The sequence below is a fragment of the Xenopus laevis genome, chromosome 9_10L, assembly GCF_017654675.1.
Source record: "Xenopus laevis strain J_2021 chromosome 9_10L, Xenopus_laevis_v10.1, whole genome shotgun sequence".
Taxonomy (NCBI): domain Eukaryota; kingdom Metazoa; phylum Chordata; class Amphibia; order Anura; family Pipidae; genus Xenopus; species Xenopus laevis.
In genome coordinates this window covers 126240308-126262374 of record NC_054387.1, presented here as the reverse complement: position 1 = coordinate 126262374, position 22067 = coordinate 126240308, and the positions used below count along the sequence as shown (strand labels likewise).

The following is a 22067-nucleotide window of genomic DNA, read 5'->3' as shown; positions in this document are numbered from 1 at the left end:
GTTAAGAAGGAAACCTTCACTTACTGGTTCCTCATTTGTGTAGACAGATGAAAAATATGAGTTCAGAATCTGCGCTTTTATTTTGTTTTCATCAACCAGCTGACCCCCTCTGATAGTAAGGGTCCCACCCCTTCCTGCTTCATTTTTTTACTATTAACATATTTAAAAAATAATTTTGGATTTTTTTTACTGCTTGCTGCAATATCCTATTCTATAGCAATTTTAGCTTGCCTTATAGCTTCTTTGCATGATTTATTGGCCTCCTTGTACCTTATAAATGTTTCGGCTGTACCAGCTAACTTGAAAGCCTTAAAAGCACGTCTTTTCTTACCCACCTCAACACCAACGCTTCTATTGAACCAAAAAGGTTTTGCTTTGCAACGACGTTCCTTGCTTACAAGTGGAATATACTGACAAGTATATTTATTAAGCAGCATTTTAAAGACTTCCCATTTTTGTTCTGTGTTTAACCCTGTGAAAAGCATTTCCCACTTAATATGTGAGATGCCCTTATACTGTCAAAGTTTGCACGTGAAATTTAGTGTTTTAGTTACTCCCTTATAGAATTGCTTCTGCAACAGAATCTCAAAGGAGACCATGTTATGATCACTATTCCCTAAATGCTCACCCACACAAATGTTAGAGATGAGTTCAGTATTGTTAGTTATTACAAGGTCCAAAAGAGAGTTATTCCTAGTAGGTTCTTGAACGAGCTGGAATAAAAAGTTGTCATTCAGCATATTTACAAACCTACTAGCTTTTTCTGTCTTAGCATCCCCATTACCCTTACAACTATGCAAATTTCAACTAGGTTCATGGGCATCTGCCCAGCAACTAGGAAGATAAGGAAGTGTAAGGATTTAAAGCAATATGGGCACATTAACTCTATGGGTCCCTACACATATTCATTCAAAATTCTCAAACTATTTAACATTCTTCTGAGGGAAGTTTTAAGCTCTTGGTTCCTCAAGCTGTAAACCAAGGGATTTAACAATGGTGTGAACACAGTGTAAAATACAGAGACCAGTCTACCTACTGTAAAATTATAGTCTCTTGTTGGACGAAAGTAGTTAAAAAGAAGAGAACCATAAAATAAAAAGACAACTGTCAAATGGGAGGTGCAAGTAGAGAAGGCCTTCTGCCTCATATTTGTTACTCTGATATTTAGAACTGTGGTAAATATTCTTATATAAGAAAGAAAGGTCACTGCTAAGGAACTCAGACCCAATAGCCCACCCAGTAAAAAAATTAGCAAGATGTTGATGGTGGGGTCAATACATGAGAGTTGAAATAACTGAGGAAGATCACAGAAGAAACTTTCTATGACGTCTGACCTGCAAAAACTTAACCTGAGTACACAAAGAGTATGAACCAATGTACATAAAAGCGCCAGAAACAAACTTCCTGATAACATCTGAAAACATAGTCCTGTATGCATCAGCTGCATGTAATGAAGGGGGTAGCAAATTGCAATATATCGGTCATAGGACATTACAGCCAACAAAAAAACTTCAGCAATTGTAAAAAACATAAAGAAAAACACTTGTGTTATACAAGCCGCCACAGAAATTACCCTTCTCTTAGTGTATATATCAAAGAGCATTCTTGGAGCAGTAACAGAGGAGCAGCACATATCGAGGCAAGCAAGGCTTCCAAGAAAGAAGTACATGGGTGTTTTGAGATGCGAGTCCATGCAAATTACTAGAAGAATGACAATGTTGCTTATCATAATCATTAGATAGACAAGTAGAAAGAACAGAAAGAGGGGAAGCTGAAGCCACTGAAGATCAGACAATCCAGAGAGAACCAACATAGTTACTTTTGTTTCATTTACCATGATTAACATTGAATAGGCACTTTTTGTATAAATGGGTAGATGTTTTTTTCCAACTTTAAAGCGAAGCGCTTTGCCTTTAGAACAGATTTATTGATTAGTTGCACAATGAAGAAATACTCATAGAAGCTCAGAGCACACTAGGTCATTCCTAACAACTATAAAGATCTTAAGCGCAAAATGGTGTTATTAATAGTCTAGGCACCCCACAGTAAAATCTTAGAAGAACCCCACAGCTTGGGGAAGATGTTGTATAAACATATATTAAAATTGCACATCAACCAGGATCCAATTTATCCCATTCCTTCTGGATTCCTCATCAGCTGTCTGATCGAAAGCCTCTGGTAGTATCAGGTAGTATATCTTCCCAGTACTCAATAGTCTGGTGGTCAAGATTGAAATATATCTTTATTTTTATTTTTTTTTTGAAGTTATAGTGAGCAGATTTACAAACCAACTAGATCTAAAATAAAACGTTCCACATTCTGTACCAAATAGTTATTTTTCTGAAGTAAAAATATCAGCAATATTTTCAGAAATTATAAAAATGTTACTAACAAAGTACTGCAGCTCCTTATGGTCCTAGCCTGTGTGGTATAATGTCATTGTTTTCTGCCAAACATGCCAGCCACTGCCCGAGAATTGCAAACTTATGAGAACAAAGATACACTGGCAGTTTAAATATAATAAAGACAAAGTGTATGCAGTTCTTTATGATCTTGAAAAAAAAAGGCAATGGAGAAACAGCACATTGCTTAGTATGGAATGTATAGCCACACAGCACCCAACTTGTATTAGGGATCTCACATCTGACACAACAATCCAGCTACTGTATAAATGTATTTGTTTGAAGCACCCATGAGGATAATTAAAAATTAATGAATCTCCATTTGCTATATAAAACAATTAGAGCTTCAAAATAGCTTTTAGTATATTTTAATATACAGTTGTTATTTCTTTTGGAACTTTTGGAAAATATTTTGCAGGAGTCTAAAGAGTAGTGGGGTGGTAAAGACATAAAGGGCTCAGAAAGCATTTGGATAAAAAGGGGCAATTCTAGAAGCTAGAGAAGAACTAAACATATGAGTAAAAGCTGGACTGAGCATATAACAAAGTGTTTTAACGGACCAATAATGGCAAAAAGTTGAATGGTTTCCAGATATGTTGTGTCCTTAGAGTAAACAAATCAAAGGATGTTCTGTTCTACACTTTTTAATGTTCACATACTGTATTCTTCTATCAGATTGCATTTAAGTAGGAGCCTGCCCACATGATGCTGTTTAGGACGAAGCCTGTTTGGAATAAATGTTGGTTTGTGTGGAGCCTAGGTGCTGATTAACACACCTGTACAAGAACTGCAAGTTATATGAATATTTATTAAAGAAAGAATAAAAAAAATAGTTTGAAGAGATAAAAAGCAAGTCCAAGTTTAGCCAATGGACTGGGTAGGCAGCAAAGAATCAAAGTCCTTATGACAGGCCAAAAGTCAAGGGGTGGGCGGCAACCAAAGGTAACCAGGAAACGGGCAGAAGGTCAGGACACCTTGCAGAGGCTGAGGTGAAAACCGGGAGATCAGATAATGGGGAACAAGGACAGGAGCAGGGCCGCAGTAACAAGGTTGCAGGATCAGGAACAAGGTCAGGAACAAGGTCACAAGAACCAAATCAAATCAATATCAGGAACACAACACAAGGCTAAAATAAGGCAGGTTGGCCAATGAACCAGCCTTGGGGAGTATGGGAAGCAGTCTTAAATAGCCCTTTAATGAGCAATTGCCTGCAGCCAGGTAGGGGCATGTCAGGGAAGATTGGCACAGATGCAAAATCACAGAAAGCAATTTATCATGACAACACCACACCTGTGGCTCAAGCAGGAGGAGCAGTGACTGAAATACCACAGGCCCCTCGATTGAACCCAGGGAGTTCCTGACACAACCAGCTCAGCTTCCAGTAATCCTCTTGCAGATAAAAGTTAAATAGCCACATTGAGTGCACTTTGTCCAAAGGACAGTTGGTGCAATGGTCAAGAAATGGTCTAAAAATAACCATAGTTGTAAATTAGATATGGGGGACAAAATGGGAGCCGTTCTATTTAATTTATTTAATTGTGGAAATTATGAAATGGTTAGAATCAGCAGCAATTCAACTAGAGTGTAATTGCAAAAGTGAAGTTACTTTATATTATAGTTGAGTATTTTAGCTACAAAGTGCATGTTATGAATGGTTTCCCAAACCAGAACAAACCCCAAGGTCCCGGTCTTGGCTCACGCTTCTGCCTATAACAACCACTTTCCGCTTCAGGAGGAGCCCTCCATTACTCAGATGCCACCAGGTCTTAAAGTGCGAGGACCAGGGAGAGAGTTCTAAGCAGGCAAATGAACCAAACGTTTACAGAAAGAACGGGGAACAAGGAGCGAGGTTGAGACCAATCGTGTAGAGCAGAACAAAATTGGGAAACAAAAGCGTAGTCAAGGTCACAGGCAAGTCAAAACCAACAGTATTGCCGTAGAGAAACGGGATCCGAGAGAGTGGTCAGTAAACGGGCAATGGTCAGCACAGGCAGCAGACTAGGAATGGTGATGAAATAATAATTAATTAATAAGGAGAACCACCCACCAATGACAGACAGTTGTGTGTATAAAGAGACAAATAAATAATATAAAATGATAATGCCCTCCCCCTAAGTTCCCTAATGCGGTAAGACAAACCTAAGCCAGGTGCATGCAGGAGGATTAAATTGTGGCCTTATAAAGTCATATAAAACTGTGCTCACATAATGCCAAGGCCCTGCTGCCAGAGGCTAAAGGGTTAACATCAGTTAGGGACACATGATATTATTTATTATTAGTGATGGGCGAATAAATTTGCTTATTGCAAATACGCTGCGAATTTCCGTGTTTCGCCGGCAAAGTCAAAAAATTTTGGGCACGTGTCCGAAAAGTCGTGTACGTCAAAATCGCCACACTATTCGGACGCCCATTGACATAAACGCTGGCATCAAAATTGACACAAGCGACTTTTTCCGACCTACACGGGCGTCAATTTTTGAGTTTCACAAATTTTTCACAATTTCGCAAATTCTACTAATTTGTGAGCAAATCGAAACAGGAGAGATTCTCCCATCACTATTTATTATTATTTTTATTAACATTCATTTATATAGCGTTGACATATTGCACATCGCTGATTTAGCGCCAGATAGAATTGTCGCTACAGAACTGCAAGTACACACCCTGGCTACATTTTAGTAGCATTAGACCACAAGGCTTGCAAACTGTTGGGAGAGGAAACCCAATGTGACATTTGAAGCTCTCCATGGCATACTTTCTAAGTGTGACATTGTGACAAGCTTCCCAAAATTCCAACGTTTTAATAAATAAATAAATCAGTTATTCTAAAGAACCTTCCTTGTCTTGGAGTCTTGTAAAATAATAAAGTTCTGGTAAGTAAATTATGAACAATGGTCAGGGACAGGCTATGTCAAGAACAGACTAAACAGAATAAGAAATCACACCCAGGAAATAGACCTACATTGAGCAATGAGAATAAGGAAATTGTAACGTTAAATATTAGAATTTTGCACCAAGCAAGATAACATTGCATGCAAGGCTCGTGTTAAAACCTGAAAGTGATGCGTGAGCACATGTCAAAAAATAACCTTTGCACGAAGAAGAAGGAAGTGGCGGCATTCCTGCCGCACACATTATAATGCTTTAGAGTTTAATTACTGTAAATCATTAAATGTGGTTGGTATAGCAGAAAGGATGACATGTAACAATGCTCACCAGCTTTGTGGGCTTAATGTGTTATTAAATGAGAATACAGTACAGGTATGGGACCTGTTATCTAGAATGCTCGGAACCTGGGGGTTTCCAGATAATGGATCTTTCCCTAATTTGGGTCTTCATGCCTTAAGTCTACTAGAAATTCATTTAAACATTAAATAAACCCAATAGGCTGGTTTTGCTTCCAATAAGGATTAATTATATCTTATTTGGGATCAAGTACAAGCGACTGTTTTATTATTACAGAGAAAAAGGAAATCATTTTTAAAAATGTGGATTATTTGGATAAAATGGAGTCTATGGGAGACAGCCATTCTGTCATTCCGAGCTTTCTGGATATCGGGTTTCCGGATAAAGGATCCTATACCTGTACATACAATTTCTAGTAGAATTTAAGCAATATGTGGGTTATTGGAACCTGTATACGTGTGCAAATATTGGCTAGTTTGGTTGCTCACTTTTGAAATATTATTTGCATACTAGTCTTTGGCATGCCTATATGAACACAAAAGTGACTATAACTTTCTAAAATGTGAATCCATTTTTTTTGGAAAATCACTTTTTTTAAAAAAAAAAAATTACTTTTTTAAAAATCACTATTTTTAGACAAAAATTGCACCTAGCCATGAAACTAAAACATCTTCTTAAAATGAATGATTTACACGTTTACAGTTTGAATTGTATTCCTAGACTTCATGCAAACTTTGCACCTTTTATTATATTACTCAATGTAGTATTTGTTTTGTTATTATGATGATGATACAATAATGACGATGTTTAAGTATTTTATTTTACCTTGATGATAATGATGATGGTGATGATAATGATGATTATGAAGAGGAAGGGGTTTGTTACAGTGAGAGCTGCGAAGATGTGGAATTTTCTCCCTGAATCAGCTGATACATTGGATAGGTATAAGAAGGGGTTGGATGGTGTTTAGCAAGTGAGGGAATACAGGGTTATGGGAGATAGCTCATAGTACAAGTTGATCCAGGGACTGGTCCCATTGCCATTTTGGAGTCAGGAAGGAATTTTTTCCGCCTCTGAGGCAAATTGGTGAGGCTTCAGATGGGTTTTTTGCCTAAAAGAAGTAAGGTTCAGTAAAATCCACACTTTACTTGCGGAGTAACGACCATTCGCCAGAGCAAAAAGTCATCTGGCAATAAGAGTGAGAACGAACGCTAGCGATGGCCTCTCTTGCTAGCAATTTGACACCTGCACCGTTAGTGAATTGGCGATGTCCCTGCGGATGTGATTTCTGGCGAAAAGTTGCAAGCGTAGTAAATCTGCCCCTACAAAAACTATTTATAGTCTAAGACTACTGCCTTGGATTTGTCCTGCAATTTAACCTTCCTTTGATTGACTCAATTGGACTATTAACACAGGATACCCCATGGGATAAACAACAAAGGAACTTCCATCGGTGAGCTGCAGTTTATCTATATATATTTTTATGCCTTTGTCCTGTCACTTGGTAGTTTTGTCTATTTCAGCCTGTGGATCACTACTCTTGGACTGCCCTGTCAACCTATAACCTCTACTTTGCTACTACTGTCTATAAATAATTTCTACTTACTGTATGTCACGACTTAACACTTCAAACCATCTCAACCCCTTCTCTACCTTTTATTCTACCTCGTATTTGGCCCTCTACTGGGTGACTAGGATATGTTTGTGAGAACAATGCTGATCATTGACACCACTCTTGTGATGTACAATGGGCCTTAAAATAACAGAAAAGCAGAATTAGCTGCATAATTCCTTAATGATTAATTTCAATTAATTGTCCCAAAATCAAAACCTTTAAATTTAGCATGCAACTTCATGATTGAAACATGATCAACTTATGTAAATGGAATATTTCAGGTATACCATTATTCACAGTGCTTCCCAAAGTTTCACATATATATTAGTTGTATGATTATCCTCTATACCCCATGTTGTCTGCCCTTTCCCAAGGTATTTAAAAATGTGAAGTAGCTATGCTGCATCACATTGCGAACTATTGGGTATAAGAAGCTTGTCAGGAGTCATGCAGAACACCGGCTAGCAAAACTGCCAGGATCAACAGCATAAGTGTTCAGTCTTATAATAATAGTTCCTAGGTGAGGATACACTGCATGAGAAATGGGAGCAGCAATAAAGTTGCAAAGCTAACAGAAGGTATACAGTCATATGCCCCTTCCCTGTTTTTCCATTGGCAACAATCTACTAGGTAATATAAGTATCACTAATAATAAGCTTTCCCTTAAGTAGTACTCTTAGCCAATAACGTGGTGACATCAGAAATTCTAGGAAGGGAGATTTCAATAGTTTAGAACAAGGTGTATGAATAGAAGACTATATGGGGCCCATTTACTTAGCTCAAGTGAAGGAATAAAATAAAAAAAACTTCGAATATCGAATGATTTTTTTGGCTACTTCGACCATCGACTACGACTTCGACACGAACAATTTGAACTAAAAACTGTTCGACTATTCGACCATTCGATAGTCAAAATACTGTCTCTTTAAAAAAAAACTTCAACCCCCTACTTCGCCACCTAAAACCTACCGAGGTGCAATGTTAGCTTTCTATCAATTTTTAGGTCGAAGAAAAATCGTTCGATCGATGGATTAAAATCCGAGACTTTTTTATTGCCCCATCTTGTTGTCACAACAAAACTCAATTGTAATTAACCCAGACAAGATTTTTAAATATGAAAATCATGACAAGATTGCAGGAAATTGTGTATTTTAATAAATATGCCCCGAAGTGCACTAAAGCAGTAGTTTGGGAAAGCATGTTATTGTTAGGAATCTGTGAGGTAAAGGAATAGGGGTTATAGGCAGAAAGTTTGATGCTATAAGAAGTTGATTATACCATAAAGAGTCTATGAAGTTTTTTTCATGTGCATTATCGTCCCTAGTTACAGTGTTCTACTTACCCAATATAATAACTTTTTTTAATGGAGATTTGTACTGATTCTTATGGTGTAGTTTATATTTCAAATTTACACTGTTTGCATTACAAATAATTCACACTACCATATACAATGTTATTCCTGAACCGACAAGTGTATTCATTTAGTTGTAATATTGGTGTGTAGGCAGCCACCTCAGGTCAGTTAGCCTGGTTATGTGCTTTTAGAAAGAGCCAGCACTAATGGAACTGCTTTCAGATTGAGCACTATTCTTATATCTACCAGGGAGCTCTTATCTTGAAACAGGAAGCTCTTATCTGGTGACCTTCCCATTGTTCTGATGATGGGCTGATTGGGGAGGAAGGGAGGTGGGTGATATCACTCCAATTTGCAGTACAACACTAAAGAGTGACTGAGAGCACAAGTCACATGACTGAGGGCACCTGGGAAACTAACAACATGTCTAGCTCCATGTCAGATTTCAAAACTAAATATAAAAAATCTGTTTGCTTTTAAGAAAAACAAGTTTCAGTGCAGAAGTCTGCTGGAGCAGCACTATTAACTGTTTCTGTTGAACCCATGGGTCTCTCACATACATTCATATTCACAAAATAAGATTTTCTGTAAATCTCAACAGAGATTACACTTACTAAATAAGCGAGCCCTATACACTTTCATATTTCTAAATAACAAATACAATCTAATGTGAAGGACAGAAAAATAACGTTTGGTATAATTATTCCTGTTTTATCTTGCTGGCCACCATGTTGGCAGTAAAGATGAAGCAACAGATCAAAAGAAAGCTAACTTGCTTAGCATTCAGACGCGCAAGACATTGGGCACTATCAACAACAGGGCCATGTACTTACCACCTGCCTTATGGCAGATGGTAAGAACAGGTCATTTCAGCATCAAACACCGTAGTATTTCCATGCATATACAACCAAAATTAACATTTTGGTTAACTTGTGTTTAATCTCAAGAAGCCAATTTTGTGAGCAGTCCTTCGGAAGGCCCCTTTGAGATCTTTGTTTCTCAGGCTATAGATGATTGGATTAAGTAAAGGAGTTACAATTGTGTATACAACTGATACAAGCCGATCTTCTGAAAAAGCATTGCGTGGAGTGGGGCGGAGATAAGTAAAAATGAGGGTTCCATAAAACACAAATACAACTGTCAAGTGAGAGGCACATGTGGAGAAGGCTTTCAGTTTCCCTCTCCAGGTTTTGATCTTTTTAATAGTGCGAAATATCTGGATATAAGGGACAAATGTTATCCCAAGAGCACTTGAACCCATCAATATACCAACCAGAAACATTACCAGGACATTAATGAAAGTGTTCGTACAAGAAAGCAAAAATAACTGAGGGAGGTCACAAAAGAAACCTTGAATAAGGTTTGGTCCACAGAAAGTCAACCTAAGTGTACAAAGTGTATGTATTAATGAGGTAAGGAAACCAATAACCCATGCTGATACCACAATCAAGACACAGAATTTAGGATGCATTATTTGAATATAATGAAGAGGGTGACAAATGGCTACATATCTGTCATAGGACATAACAGCCAACAAGTACAGTTCAATACAAATAAATGAGAAAAAGAAGAAGAATTGAGTGATACAGGCAGGGAGGCTGATTGTTTTGGTTTCTGAGAAGAAATCGGTGAGCATTCGAGGAGATGTAACCGTGGAATAAAAGACATCCAGACCTGCTAGATTGCTCAGGAACATGTACATGGGAGTATGGAGGTGTGAATCAATAAAGATCATTAGGAGAATCAGAAGGTTTCCAACCAACGTCATCAAATAGATAAGAAGGAATAACATAAACAGAGGAAGACCAGCACTTGGGACATCAGACAACCCAAGAAAGATAAATTCAAACAGCTTTGTTTGGTTTCCTAGCATTATTTGGTTCTTGCGGATCTCAAATATTACAGGATATTGCAAAAGCTGAATTGCCTTGATTTGTCTGCTGTGATTGTTTGTTAACTGTGGAAAAAAGGGGAATGATGAATAGAAAGTAAATCAATCATACTTGTCTCTAGTCTGCTTTTTTTAAAGCACACTATATTTGAATATACACTGTTAGTTAGAATACCATTACTAAAGGGTAGGAGATATGCCTGGGTTGGTGTAGACTAATAAAAGGTTGAGGCAAATTTTACATTTTGCTTGTCGTCTGCAAAATTGCTTAGATAGTTTCTGTTAAAACATAGTTTAATATATAGAAATTTAATTAAATAATATAATTTTCAATGGACTTATTAAGATGTTTTGCAAGTGTAGCTTACCCTGTTCTTTTGGTGTCTGAAAAGATAGATTTTTGAGTTGACATTGTTACCTGCTGAAGAGATTCATTAAAAGAAAATTGACAGTGATGCAGCAGAAGGAAAACACTACAATCATGTTAGTGTAAGTTTTGAAAGCAGCATCTCCATCAGTTGTCTGTATGACACCTATAAATGCCTCTCCGTGTATAACCCATGGGGCTTGTTAAGATTAGAACACATCAGAACATTAGTGACTATAAGTTATCTAGTAGCACGTAATCATTATAATAATTCACCCAGGAGCCTATAATTGTTCTATAAATAGTGGATTTGGAATTCATTTACTGTTTTTGCCAGCGCAAGGGGCCTATTTATTAAACCTCATTTTTTTATGGTTGAGTTTATAAAGGGGACACTTGAAAAAAAAAGACTTGAATATTTGTAGATTTACTATACCCCAAATCTGCTTAATATCTGAATCAGAAATGACTCCAGCTAAAACATGAAAAGGTCATGTAGAAGTCAACAGCAGATTTCCATTTTATGTACGATAATCCAAAAAAATTGGGTTTTTGAGTGACAACTCAATCAAATCCAGTGATTCGGGTGGCAAATCCGAAAAAGTTGTATGATTTGAAATTTTGTTTGATTTTGTGATTTTCCCACACTCATTTGATTAATGAGTTAAATTTGTGGATGGGAGTTATGTTAACTTTGTTTTAATAGAAAAGTTAGATGAATGTGAGTATTAGTAAATAATTCAAACAAAATTCTCCAGCACATGTTTCTGCTTAAGGGTTATACCCGTGTTTAATGTCAAGCCAAAAAAAGGTTACAATGTTTCGGGGGTGTGCCCCTTCATCAGGTGATCCATGCCACCCACCTCAACCCTTAAATGTGTAACGATCCAATCTCCACCCCCATCAATTAAATAACAAAACGTATAACAAAGATTTAACCACAGACAGTTGGTTCCTACTGTTCCCAAGCAAAAGTCCAAGAAATTGAAAAAAAAATTTAAATATTAAAAAAATACATTTCAACAATATTTTTGGAATATTTTGAATTTTTTTTAAATTTTAGTAAATAACCCCTAAATGTTTTAGTCTTAGTTCACATTTCTAAATTTCAAAAATCACATGAGCAAAGCACATACATGCTCCCAAATGAGAAACAATTGATACAAAAACTAATGAACATAAAGATTATGAACCAGTAACTAGTGATGGGTGAATCTGACCCATTTCAATTTGCAGAAAATTTGTGAAATGGCAAAAATTCGCTAAAAAGCTATTGACGTCTATGGGTGACATTTTTGTGACGCACAACAATGTTTTTCACCTATTGTAGTCTATGGGCGTAATTTTCGCAGCAAAACTTGGCAAAAAATTTCGCTTGTCATTTCCAATAACCAATTATACATTTTATGGACCTTGGTCAACATGAACATTACTGAAATATAAATGCTATATGCAGAGTTGAGGGGCTTTGGGGCATACAGGTTTATCTTGGTGGGGGTCAAACAGAGTCCTACAGTTATTATTATCTGTGGCTTTCAGGGAAGACTCCTTCATCAAATATCTAGGAACATAAACAGAGTTCCCTTAATGGCTGGACAGCTATCTCTCTCTCCAACACAGTTTTAACAACCCTATGTTGCATGCTGTTCTAACAATATGAGAAGAAGACATGTGTAGAGCTATCTGATGTGCAATAATGTATGTGCATAAAACTAGTTACTGTATCTTACTCATATATGGGAGGGGGGTAAAAAATCTCTGTGGACAAATAGCAAATGGCTCAGTAATATTCAGTTATGATATTGAACTAGTGGTTTATCCAAGCTATCACCAAGGATATGTCTTCCTCTTCTCAGCAATTGATACTGTAGCTCTCCCAACTGGGATGGATATCACCCTCCACAAACTCTTCTTTAGTTGGTTGTTTTATCCCAACATTCTTGGTTTATGTGTGCATTCCAAGCCTCACTTTGAGAATGTCCTTCCTAACTCTCTAACACAAATAACCAGAGCAGGTTCAGCACTAGGGACACTGAATAAATCAAAGTATATACATTGAAAATGTTTTGTTGGGTTTCCTAGCATCATTTGGTCCAAATGGTTTGTCTGTACTGATTGCTTTTAGCTGTAGAAAAATGGAATATAAGCTGACTTCATATACTTTGCATCAGCTTGGTCTACTCTTTGACCTTCTCTTCATTCAGGTCACAGATTTGTTATGGAAATGCCTAGATATTACAGCCACAGCCAAATGTAGAATTCAAATATAAAAAGCAAAAAAGGAAACCGCCACTCATGCAATATATATCACATGTTCATGTGTATGTATTCATGTATTTATATCCTAACATCCTAACAGTGGCCGATACATTTATTTTAATGTGGTTTTACCTTTTTAAAAGACAACAAAAGCCCCCATTCACTGAGAGGTGCCCATTTGCTAGCTTGATCCTTTTGTGGCTGCTAAAACATTCATAGATAAGTAGTTGCTCACTAATGTATTGGCCAATTAAGCCAAAACAGAGCTTACACTGAGCATAAAGCATGACATTGTCAAGGATGTTATTGTATTGGAAAAGTCAATTTCAATAATTTAGGGGCAAATTTACTAAGGGATGAATAGTAAATTTAAATTAAAATTTTAAAGTTGGTTTTTTGGTCAAAACGTACATTTTCAAGTTGGGCAAAAAACAAACTTGAATTAGAGATTTATCATACCTCGACCCTGGAAATAACTCTAATTCAATAGGTCGCCATCTAAAACCTGCCGAGTTCATGTCAAAGTCAATGGCAGAGATCCATTGACCCATTTGAAGATGTTAATAGCTTTCCTGACATTCAAGTTTTTTTTCAGAAGAAAAACTCGATTTGAGTTCCATTCCAATTCAAGTTTGAATTGTTCAATTCAAGTTTTCGGTAACATTCTTAGATAAATTTTTAAATATGAAAATCATGACAAGATTGCGGGAAATTGTGTATTTTAATACATATGCCCCGAAGTGCACTAAAGCAGTAGTTTGGGAAAGCATGTTGTCCTTAGGAATCTGTCAGGTAGAGGAATATAAACTCTAACACTCTAAATAACTCCCATAGTGTATGTGTGCTTTGTAAAACAGCCTACACCCTTAAATCTTTACCAAGTTACTTTGATAAGATCTAAAGCCAGTTCACACAAAAAGAGAGAGAGAGAGAGAGAGAGAGAGAGAGAGAGAGAGAGAGAGAGAGAGAGAGAGAGTGAGAGAGAGATAGACATAAGGTGCACACCATAGACAGTTGTTTCACCTGGGTGCCTGAGCTAATTAATAACACAAGCAATGCAGAAGAACGGCACTCACAGGACTTGCTGAATGTATCGTCCAAAGGTTTATTTTGCTCAACGTTTCGGCCCCCCACAGGGACCTTCTTCAGGAATCTAACAATGCAAGGTCCCTGTGGAGGACCAAAACTTGAGCAAAATAAACCTTTGGAAGATTGATTCAGCAAGTCCTGTGAGTGCCCTTCTTCTGCATTGCTTGTGTTAAAAAATTATATGAAATGAAAAAAATATAATTTGCAAGTTACCCAACCCCCATTCTGATAAATCCATAAAGGGCTGCTATTAATGATCCAATTAGAGAAAATGACGGAAAATGATTTAATATAGCTCATTTACTGCACCACCACTTAAAAATTAAGGTTTCCTCTACAATTGCCATGTTTTTGCCCCAATGTCTAAAGTTTTCCCACTATCCCAGCATAGTTGAGCTCACCACAGAAGCTGCACCTAATGTAATTGTTGTCTTTGCTATTAGATAAGTGCAATTGTGCCTCCATTAACCACAAAACTGACACAGACACCAACACATTTTTGGCATTGGGCAGTTGAGTGATATGTGTGCCCTATACTTCTGGCACAACTGTGCTGCTGCAATTAGAGCTCTAGCCCAGTTCAGAGGCAGATGTAGCTCCAGGGTTCCCCTGAATTAATAGGCACAACAGTACTCAATTACTTTAATAAACCATATTAGCATTGTATTTCTCTCCATTTTTATATTTATGCATATGACATAAGGTAGTTAATAATGATCTGATTAAAGAGTATTATGAAAAAACTTGAATAAAACAATATTGGTGTATTGGTGTAAAGCTTGCTGCGATCTCTGTGTGAAAATGATCTCCTGTTATACAGTAAGTACTGTATTTGTAAAGAGTAAATTTGTCACATCTATGAGGCAGAACCCAAATACCTTATTGGCTTTAGCAGACACTGATTGACACTTCTTAGAGCTGCAACGTCTGTTATTCATGAGCAACCCCCAAATCCTTCTCCATTAAGTTGACACCAACAAAACTCAATTTATTTGATTTAATATTTAGGGGCCCATTCACTAAGTTCGAGTGAAGGAATGGGCTACTTCGACCTTCGACTACGACCTTCGACTTCAAATCAAACTAAAAATCGTTCGACTATTCGAACTAAAAATCGTTCGACTATTCGATAATCGAAGTACTGTCTCTTTAAAAATTTCTTCGACCCCCTACTTCGCCAGCTAAAACCTACCGAGGCCAATGTTAGCCTATCGGGAAGGTCCCCATAGGCTTGCTAACACTTTTTGATCGAAGGATAATCCTTCAATCGATGGATTAAAATCCTTCGAAACGTTCGATTCGAAGGATTTAATTGTTTGATTGAACGATTATTCCTTTGATCAAACGAATTGCGCAAAATCCTTCGACTTCGATATTCGAAGTCGAAGGATTTTAATTCGGCAGTCGAATATCGAGGGTTAATTAACCCTCGATATTCGACCCTTAATACATCTGCCCCTTAATATTAAAGAACATATAAGCATTTAAGCATAAATTTTCAGTGTATAATTTATAATAACTATACCTCTGTTTACGCCTTGTAAAGCACTATATATATTGGCGGTGCTATGAAAATAAATGCAAATATACAAACTATACCAATACAATTCAGTGCAAGTAGTGTTGGTAATAGAATAGTTTAATGGAACTTGGGGAAGCACATTTATCAAAGGTTGAATCCCAATTCATGTGAGTTTTTTTAAAACAAAACTATTAACTCGAAGTTCGACCAATCGAAACTTATTATAAAAAGCACATGTTTTAAAATCGTGTGAATAGGATCGACCCGAAAACCATAATCAAATTATAATCAAATTTGATTAAAATTTGTAAAACTCGATTTGAATGTCAGAAATGCTGCAAACAAATCCAAATTGATCCCTGGATGTCTTCTATTGATCTAAACAGCAATTCGGCAGGTTTTAGGTGGTGAATAGTTGAATTCGAGTTCTTAGAGGGCCAGTGTATGATAAATCTCGAAAATCTAATTTGGATTTTTTTAAAAACTCAAATTGAATTTGAATGACTTCCTGGTGGAATTTGACAGTTTTGACCATAAAAAAAAACTTGAAAATTTGAATTTTCAATTCGACCCTTGATAAATCTGCCCCAACGTGTATTGACTAGGTTTTAGAAAAAATATTTTTTTTTTATTCTTCCTAAAGCACTTCTGATCTCCCCATTTCTCAGACTGTAGATTATGGGATTTAGTAGGGGTAAAATTGCTGTGTACACAACAGCCACCACTATATCTGCATCAAAATGCCTTGAGTGTGGGTGCAAGTATGCAAAACATAGAGTTCCATAGAAAATACAAATGACTGTGAGGTGAGATGAACAGGTCGAGAAAGCTTTGAGTTTTATATTTTTGGTCTGAATCTTATGGACTGTGTAGAATATGGAAACATATGGCAAAAATGTGGTAGAGGAAGCACTGATTGATATAAGTCCTCCTAACACAAATAGTACTTGCATGTTGATGAATGTATCTGTACATGAAACATTCAACAACTGGGGAAGATCACAAAAGAAATTATGAATGGTATATGGACCACAAAATGTCAACCTCAGGGTGAGCAGTATTTCAACTAAAGAGTAGCTTGATCCTAAAGCCCATACTACAATAATCAGCTTGGTACAATTTTTCCAACTCATTATTTTCACATAATGCAGAGGCTGACACACAGCAACATATCTGTCATATGACATCACAACCAGCAGGAAGCATTCATAACTAGCAAAACACATAAAGAAAAAAGCTTGGCTCAAGCATGATCTATAGGATATGATCTTCTTCTTAGAGTAGAAGTCCAAAAGCATTCGTGGACCAGTGACTTGAGAATAGCAGATGTCCACGCAGGCCAGGTTTCCAAGAAAAAAGTACATTGGGGTGTGAAGATGGTTATCGGTGAGGATGAGGATCATGATCAAAAGATTCCCACTCAGGCTTGTGAGATAGATAAGTAGAAACATAAAGAAGACCTGGTGTTCAAGCTTTGGAAGGTATGAAAAGCCTAGCAGTGTGAATTCAGATACAGTTGTTTGATTTTCCATCCTGCTTTCAAAATCACTCATTTGAGATAGTGTTACAAAAATGTTCACTTAATGATGATGGATGATGCATTAGTTCTCATGTTTGGTTTTAATACAGATTTTTAGTCTCTATATGGTCACAGAACTTCTCAGTATAGTGCACAAGAAAAAACAGCACCAAGGGATCCGATTATTCATCCATGAAAAAATAGAAATGTATTAGAGAATCATTAAAAATGGTAAAGGCATGCCCAGAACATATTGTAGGCTGCCCACTTTGCGCATTTCGTGGCTACCGGCCACTTCCTCAGAACAAGGATTTTCAATTTGACCCTTGATAAATCTGCCAATTAATAGTTCTCAATGGCAAGCTTATAGGGCTCACTTGTAGTTTGGGTTTTCATGGATCCTTAATTCCACATACCAAGTAGCATTCACTGGAATTTCTATGTAGATTGTTGTTATCACTAATAAGATTCACTTGATGTAGAAAATGTGCTCCTCATCTATACTAGTAGCCACTGCCACTTTTGAACTTGAATAAATGCCAATGAATTTCATTCCAGTTGCTTTAGTTATTATTTTTGATCGGAGGCCTACTGGTATGTTGTCCCATGGTAAGTCCTATGAGCAGTGTAATATCAAAAAAAGTTGAATCCATCTGCACCATATATATCATTCTACATTTATACATGAGTAGGACCCCTGTAATCATAATTGAAAATTCAGCAGTGATTTTTTAGTGGAGTGGGGTTAGGGCGTTAAATTAAAACAGCATGAAAATTACAGATCACCCAGATGTTACTTACAAGTTATAGCATTTGGCAATGAATGTTATGAATAGATTTATTTTCAGAATAAATACCTATAGTGTCACTATCCAAGAAAAAATAGTGATGGCATATGGGATGCAAGGGATGTGACACTTATAAAAGACTTTCATTAAAAACCCATGGGGCTTGTTAACTATAGAATTCTGAGCATTGTGATTATGCACCCAAGCTGATGTATCTCCCTCAGAATGAGTGGTTTAGGGAATTAATTACTGTTTTCTATCCATCAGAACATAAACCTTATCAAAACCAAAGGAATTCAGAACAGTGTGAGACATAATAATTGATAAGTGGTAAGCAAAAATTCATCCCCAGTAACTGACTAAACAACTGAACCCCAGGCTTTGTCTAAAAAACATCAAACATTGGAATGATTCGGCAATGTTATAACAGAAACACATTTCCAAAGGCTCAGCTTCTTACTAATGGAATATCTTAAACTCAGAGTCGGAAAATTCTAATTGAATTAGAATCAAATTCGATCAAACTTGATTCAAGTTGTTTCTCTGAAACAAGGCTGCAAACATCTCCAAATTTCTCACTGGACCTCTCCCATTGAATTATACAGCAATTTGGCAGGTTTTAGGTGGTGAATATGCAAATTTGAATTCTTAAAGGGCCAGAGTATGATAAATCTCGAAAATCTAATAAAATGTATTTTAAAAAAAACTTGAATCGAGTTTGGATAATTCCCTAGTTGAATTTGACAGTTTTGATCATAATTTTTTTTTTGAAAATACGAATTCAAATTTTCAATTCTACCCTTACTAAATCTGTCCTCTAGTGTATTATCGAATGGCTAATCCTAATTGGACTTCATTCTTTTCTCTTTTATAGTTTTTGGATTATTTGCAATCTTCTTCTTACTCCTTCCAGCTTTCAAATGTGGGTCCACTGACCCCATCTGAAAACAAATGCTCTGTAAGACTACATACTTTGATCGAATTCGACCAATTCGATGGTCGAAGTACCCAAAAAAATACTTCGAAATTCAAATATTTTTTCATTCAAACTATTCACTCGAGTTTAGTAAATCTGCCCCTTATTGTTATTGCTACTTTGTATTACTCCTCTTTTTATGCAGCGTCTCTTCTATTCATATCCCAGCCTCTTATTCATAACAACACATGGTAGGACCCCGTATAACTCAGCCTGTAGCCTTGTGCCTTTATATGGTCAAAGAACAACCCCTCAGTGAATTCTAATATCCTTATCATTTACAGTAGGGGGTACATTATCCCTTATAATACATGAGTGATACTCAGAGTTCCCTGTATAACTCAGCCTGCAGCCTTGTGCCTTTATATGGTCACAGAACAACCCCTCAGTGACTTCTAATATCCTTATCATTTACAGTAGGGGGCACATTATCCCTTATAATACATGAGTGATACTCAGAGTTCCCTGTATAACTCAGCCTGCAGCCTTGTGTCTTTATATGGTCACAGAACCACTCAGTGACTTCTAATATCCTTATCATTTACAGTAGGGGGAACATTATCCCTTATAATACATGAGTGATACTCAGAGTTCCCTGTATAACTCAGCCTGCAGCCTTGTGCCTTTATATGTTCACAGAACCACTCAGTGACTTCTAATATCCTTATCATTTACAGTAGGGGGCACATTATCCCTTATAATACATGAGTGATACTCAGAGTTCCCTGTATAACTCAGCCTGCAGCCTTGTGCCTTTATATGGTCACAGAACAACCCCTCAGTGACTTCTAATATCCTTATCATTTACAGTAGGGGGTACATTATCCCTTATAATACATGAGTGATACTCAGAGTTCCCTGTATAACTCAGCCTGCAGCCTTGTGCCTTTATATGTTCACAGAACCACTCAGTGACTTCTAATATCCTTATCATTTACAGTAGGGGGCACATTATCCCTTATAATACATGAGTGATACTCAGAGTTCCCTGTATAACTCAGCCTGCAGCCTTGTGCCTTTATATGGTCACAGAACAACCCCTCAGTGACTTCTAATATCCTTATCATTTACAGTAGGGGGCACATTATCCCTTATAATACATGAGTGATACTCAGAGTTCCCTGTATAACTCAGCCTGCAGCCTTGTGTCTTTAATGGTCACAGAACCCTTCAATGACACAAAAAAGGGAAAATTACAGCTCAAATAATCCTATTACAAGTCATTGACCACGGGAAAAAAAGTATTCTTTAAATGTACATTTTGTAAATTGCAAAAGGTGAGAAAACTTTAACTCATTTGAGCTCACCCCTAAGCTCTTGTGACCCAGGTGTACGAAAACCCCGGGTCCTGCACATGTGTACAATCCCGCAAATTAACTCAATCACAGTTTATTAGGAAAAAGGCACTCACCGAACACGAAGGGTGGCCCGGGTGCAACGCCCCGAACACGTAGCTGGGGTGAGTGAGGAAATGTGGAGAAAATGGCAAGCACTCCTGGAACCACTCGTAGGCATGCCTATGACTTTGTTTTTACCTACGAGTGGTTCCAGGAGTGCTTGCCGTTTTCTCCACAACCCCTCAATGACTTCTAATATCCTTATAATTTACAGTAGGGGGCAAATTATTCCTTATAATAAATGAGTGATACTCAGAGTTCCCTGTATAACTCAGCCTGCAGCCTTGTGCCTTTATATGGTCACAGAACAACCCCTCAGTGACTTCTAATATCCTTATCATTTACAGTAGGGGGTACATTATCCCTTATAATACATGAGTGATACTCAGAGTTCCCTGTATAACTCAGCCTGCAGCCTTGTGTCTTTATATGGTCACAGAACAACCCCTCAGTGACTTCTAATATCCTTATCATTTACAGTAGGGGGTACATTATCCCTTATAATACATGAGTGATACTCAGAGTTCCCTGTATAACTCAGTCTACATAATTGTGCCTTTATATGGTAACAGAACAACCCCTCAGTGATGGTCATTTATAAAGTTGTGCAGCACATATTTATTCGTGAATGGTTGTATCGCCCGTGTTTTTGTCCTGAACACTAAAATATTGCATTTTTGTGCTCATCTTTCTGGTTTTTGCAAATTCGAATTGACCAAAAATCTTCGCAAATGGCTCGCAAATGAGATGGGTGTTTGCATGAGTGTATCCGCTGTGCAAGGTTTTTGACACATACATGTATATAGCGTTGACAGTAATTTAAATTCGGAATTTGCAAAACTGTTTTGCAAATATTTTTACCGACACCAAAGTTGTGGCACAACTCAAACGCAGAGTATCACATAAATAGCAATATGTGATTTTGCCATATTTAAAAAGCTGTTATGGACATTCACAATGCAAAAAAAATTGCAATTCTGTTTGCACATTAAGTACAGTATATCAGCCTTATCCAGAATTATAAATATAAGCATGCGCAGGGAAAATATTTTCACTGTGCAAATCATTCTGCGATGCGTAAAGTTTATAAATGAGCCCCAGTGACTTCTATTATCCTTATCATTTACAGTTTAGGATACATTATCCAAAATAATAGATGAGGCTTGCAGCCATGTGCCATTATATAGTCACAGAACCCCTCTGTGATGTCTTTTATCTTTGAAATCTACAGTAAGGGGAACATTACTCCTTATAATACTTCAGTGATATTCAGAGTACCCCTGTTATTTATGTTTGATGAATGTGTCCAGATTTTGCTCCATAGAAAACAGATCCAGCATGACAGTTTGTTCTATTTCTTATACCAATTTAGATGCATGTCTCTGTGCTCTTTCCAACATATTAATATCCTTCTTAAGGATTAGGGCCCAAAACTGAACTGTATACTCAAGATGAAGCCTTACCAAGAAGTTATAAAGATGCAAATGTTGCTTGATTCATTGAGTGAATGCCCATTTGCATACAATTGTATTAGCTTTATCAGACATTGATTGACACTGCCTAGGGCTGCAATGTCTTTTACTCGCAAAAACCCCCAGAAATTATTGTCCATTTAGGCAGCACCAATAGAATTCGGTTTACTATACCAATACATCCAGTGTAACTAGTGATGATAATAGAAATGTTTAATGGAACTTACAAT

At 37.0% G+C, this 22067-nt stretch overlaps 2 protein-coding genes across 2 annotated transcripts; both read right to left on the bottom strand.

Moving 5' to 3' along the window:
• Positions 1–9482: 9482 nt before the first annotated feature.
• Positions 9483–15101, bottom strand: LOC108701939 (olfactory receptor 5B12). The gene is made up of 2 exons (XM_018236948.2): positions 15042–15101; positions 9483–10514 (listed from the first exon to the last, which is right to left on the bottom strand). Exons 1-2 carry the CDS (start codon positions 15099–15101, stop codon positions 9483–9485), a joined length of 1092 nt encoding a protein of 363 aa, XP_018092437.2.
• Positions 15102–16293: 1192 nt separating this feature from the next.
• LOC108701938 (olfactory receptor 1009) lies at positions 16294–17217 on the bottom strand. The gene has a single exon (XM_018236946.1). It carries the CDS (start codon positions 17215–17217, stop codon positions 16294–16296), a length of 924 nt encoding a protein of 307 aa, XP_018092435.1.
• Between the last annotated feature and the right edge of the window lie 4850 nt (positions 17218–22067).

Coding starts and splice junctions, on each gene's coding strand:
- LOC108701939 (XM_018236948.2), bottom strand. CDS start 15,101: ATGAATAACAGACGTTGCAGCTCTAAGAAGTGTCAATCAGTGTCTGCT. Junction 10,515..15,041: donor TGTCTGCTAAAGCCAATAAG/GTATTTGGGTTC, acceptor TTTTTTCCACAG/TTAACAAACAATCACAGCAG.
- LOC108701938 (XM_018236946.1), bottom strand. CDS start 17,217: ATGGAAAATCAAACAACTGTATCTGAATTCACACTGCTAGGCTTTTCA.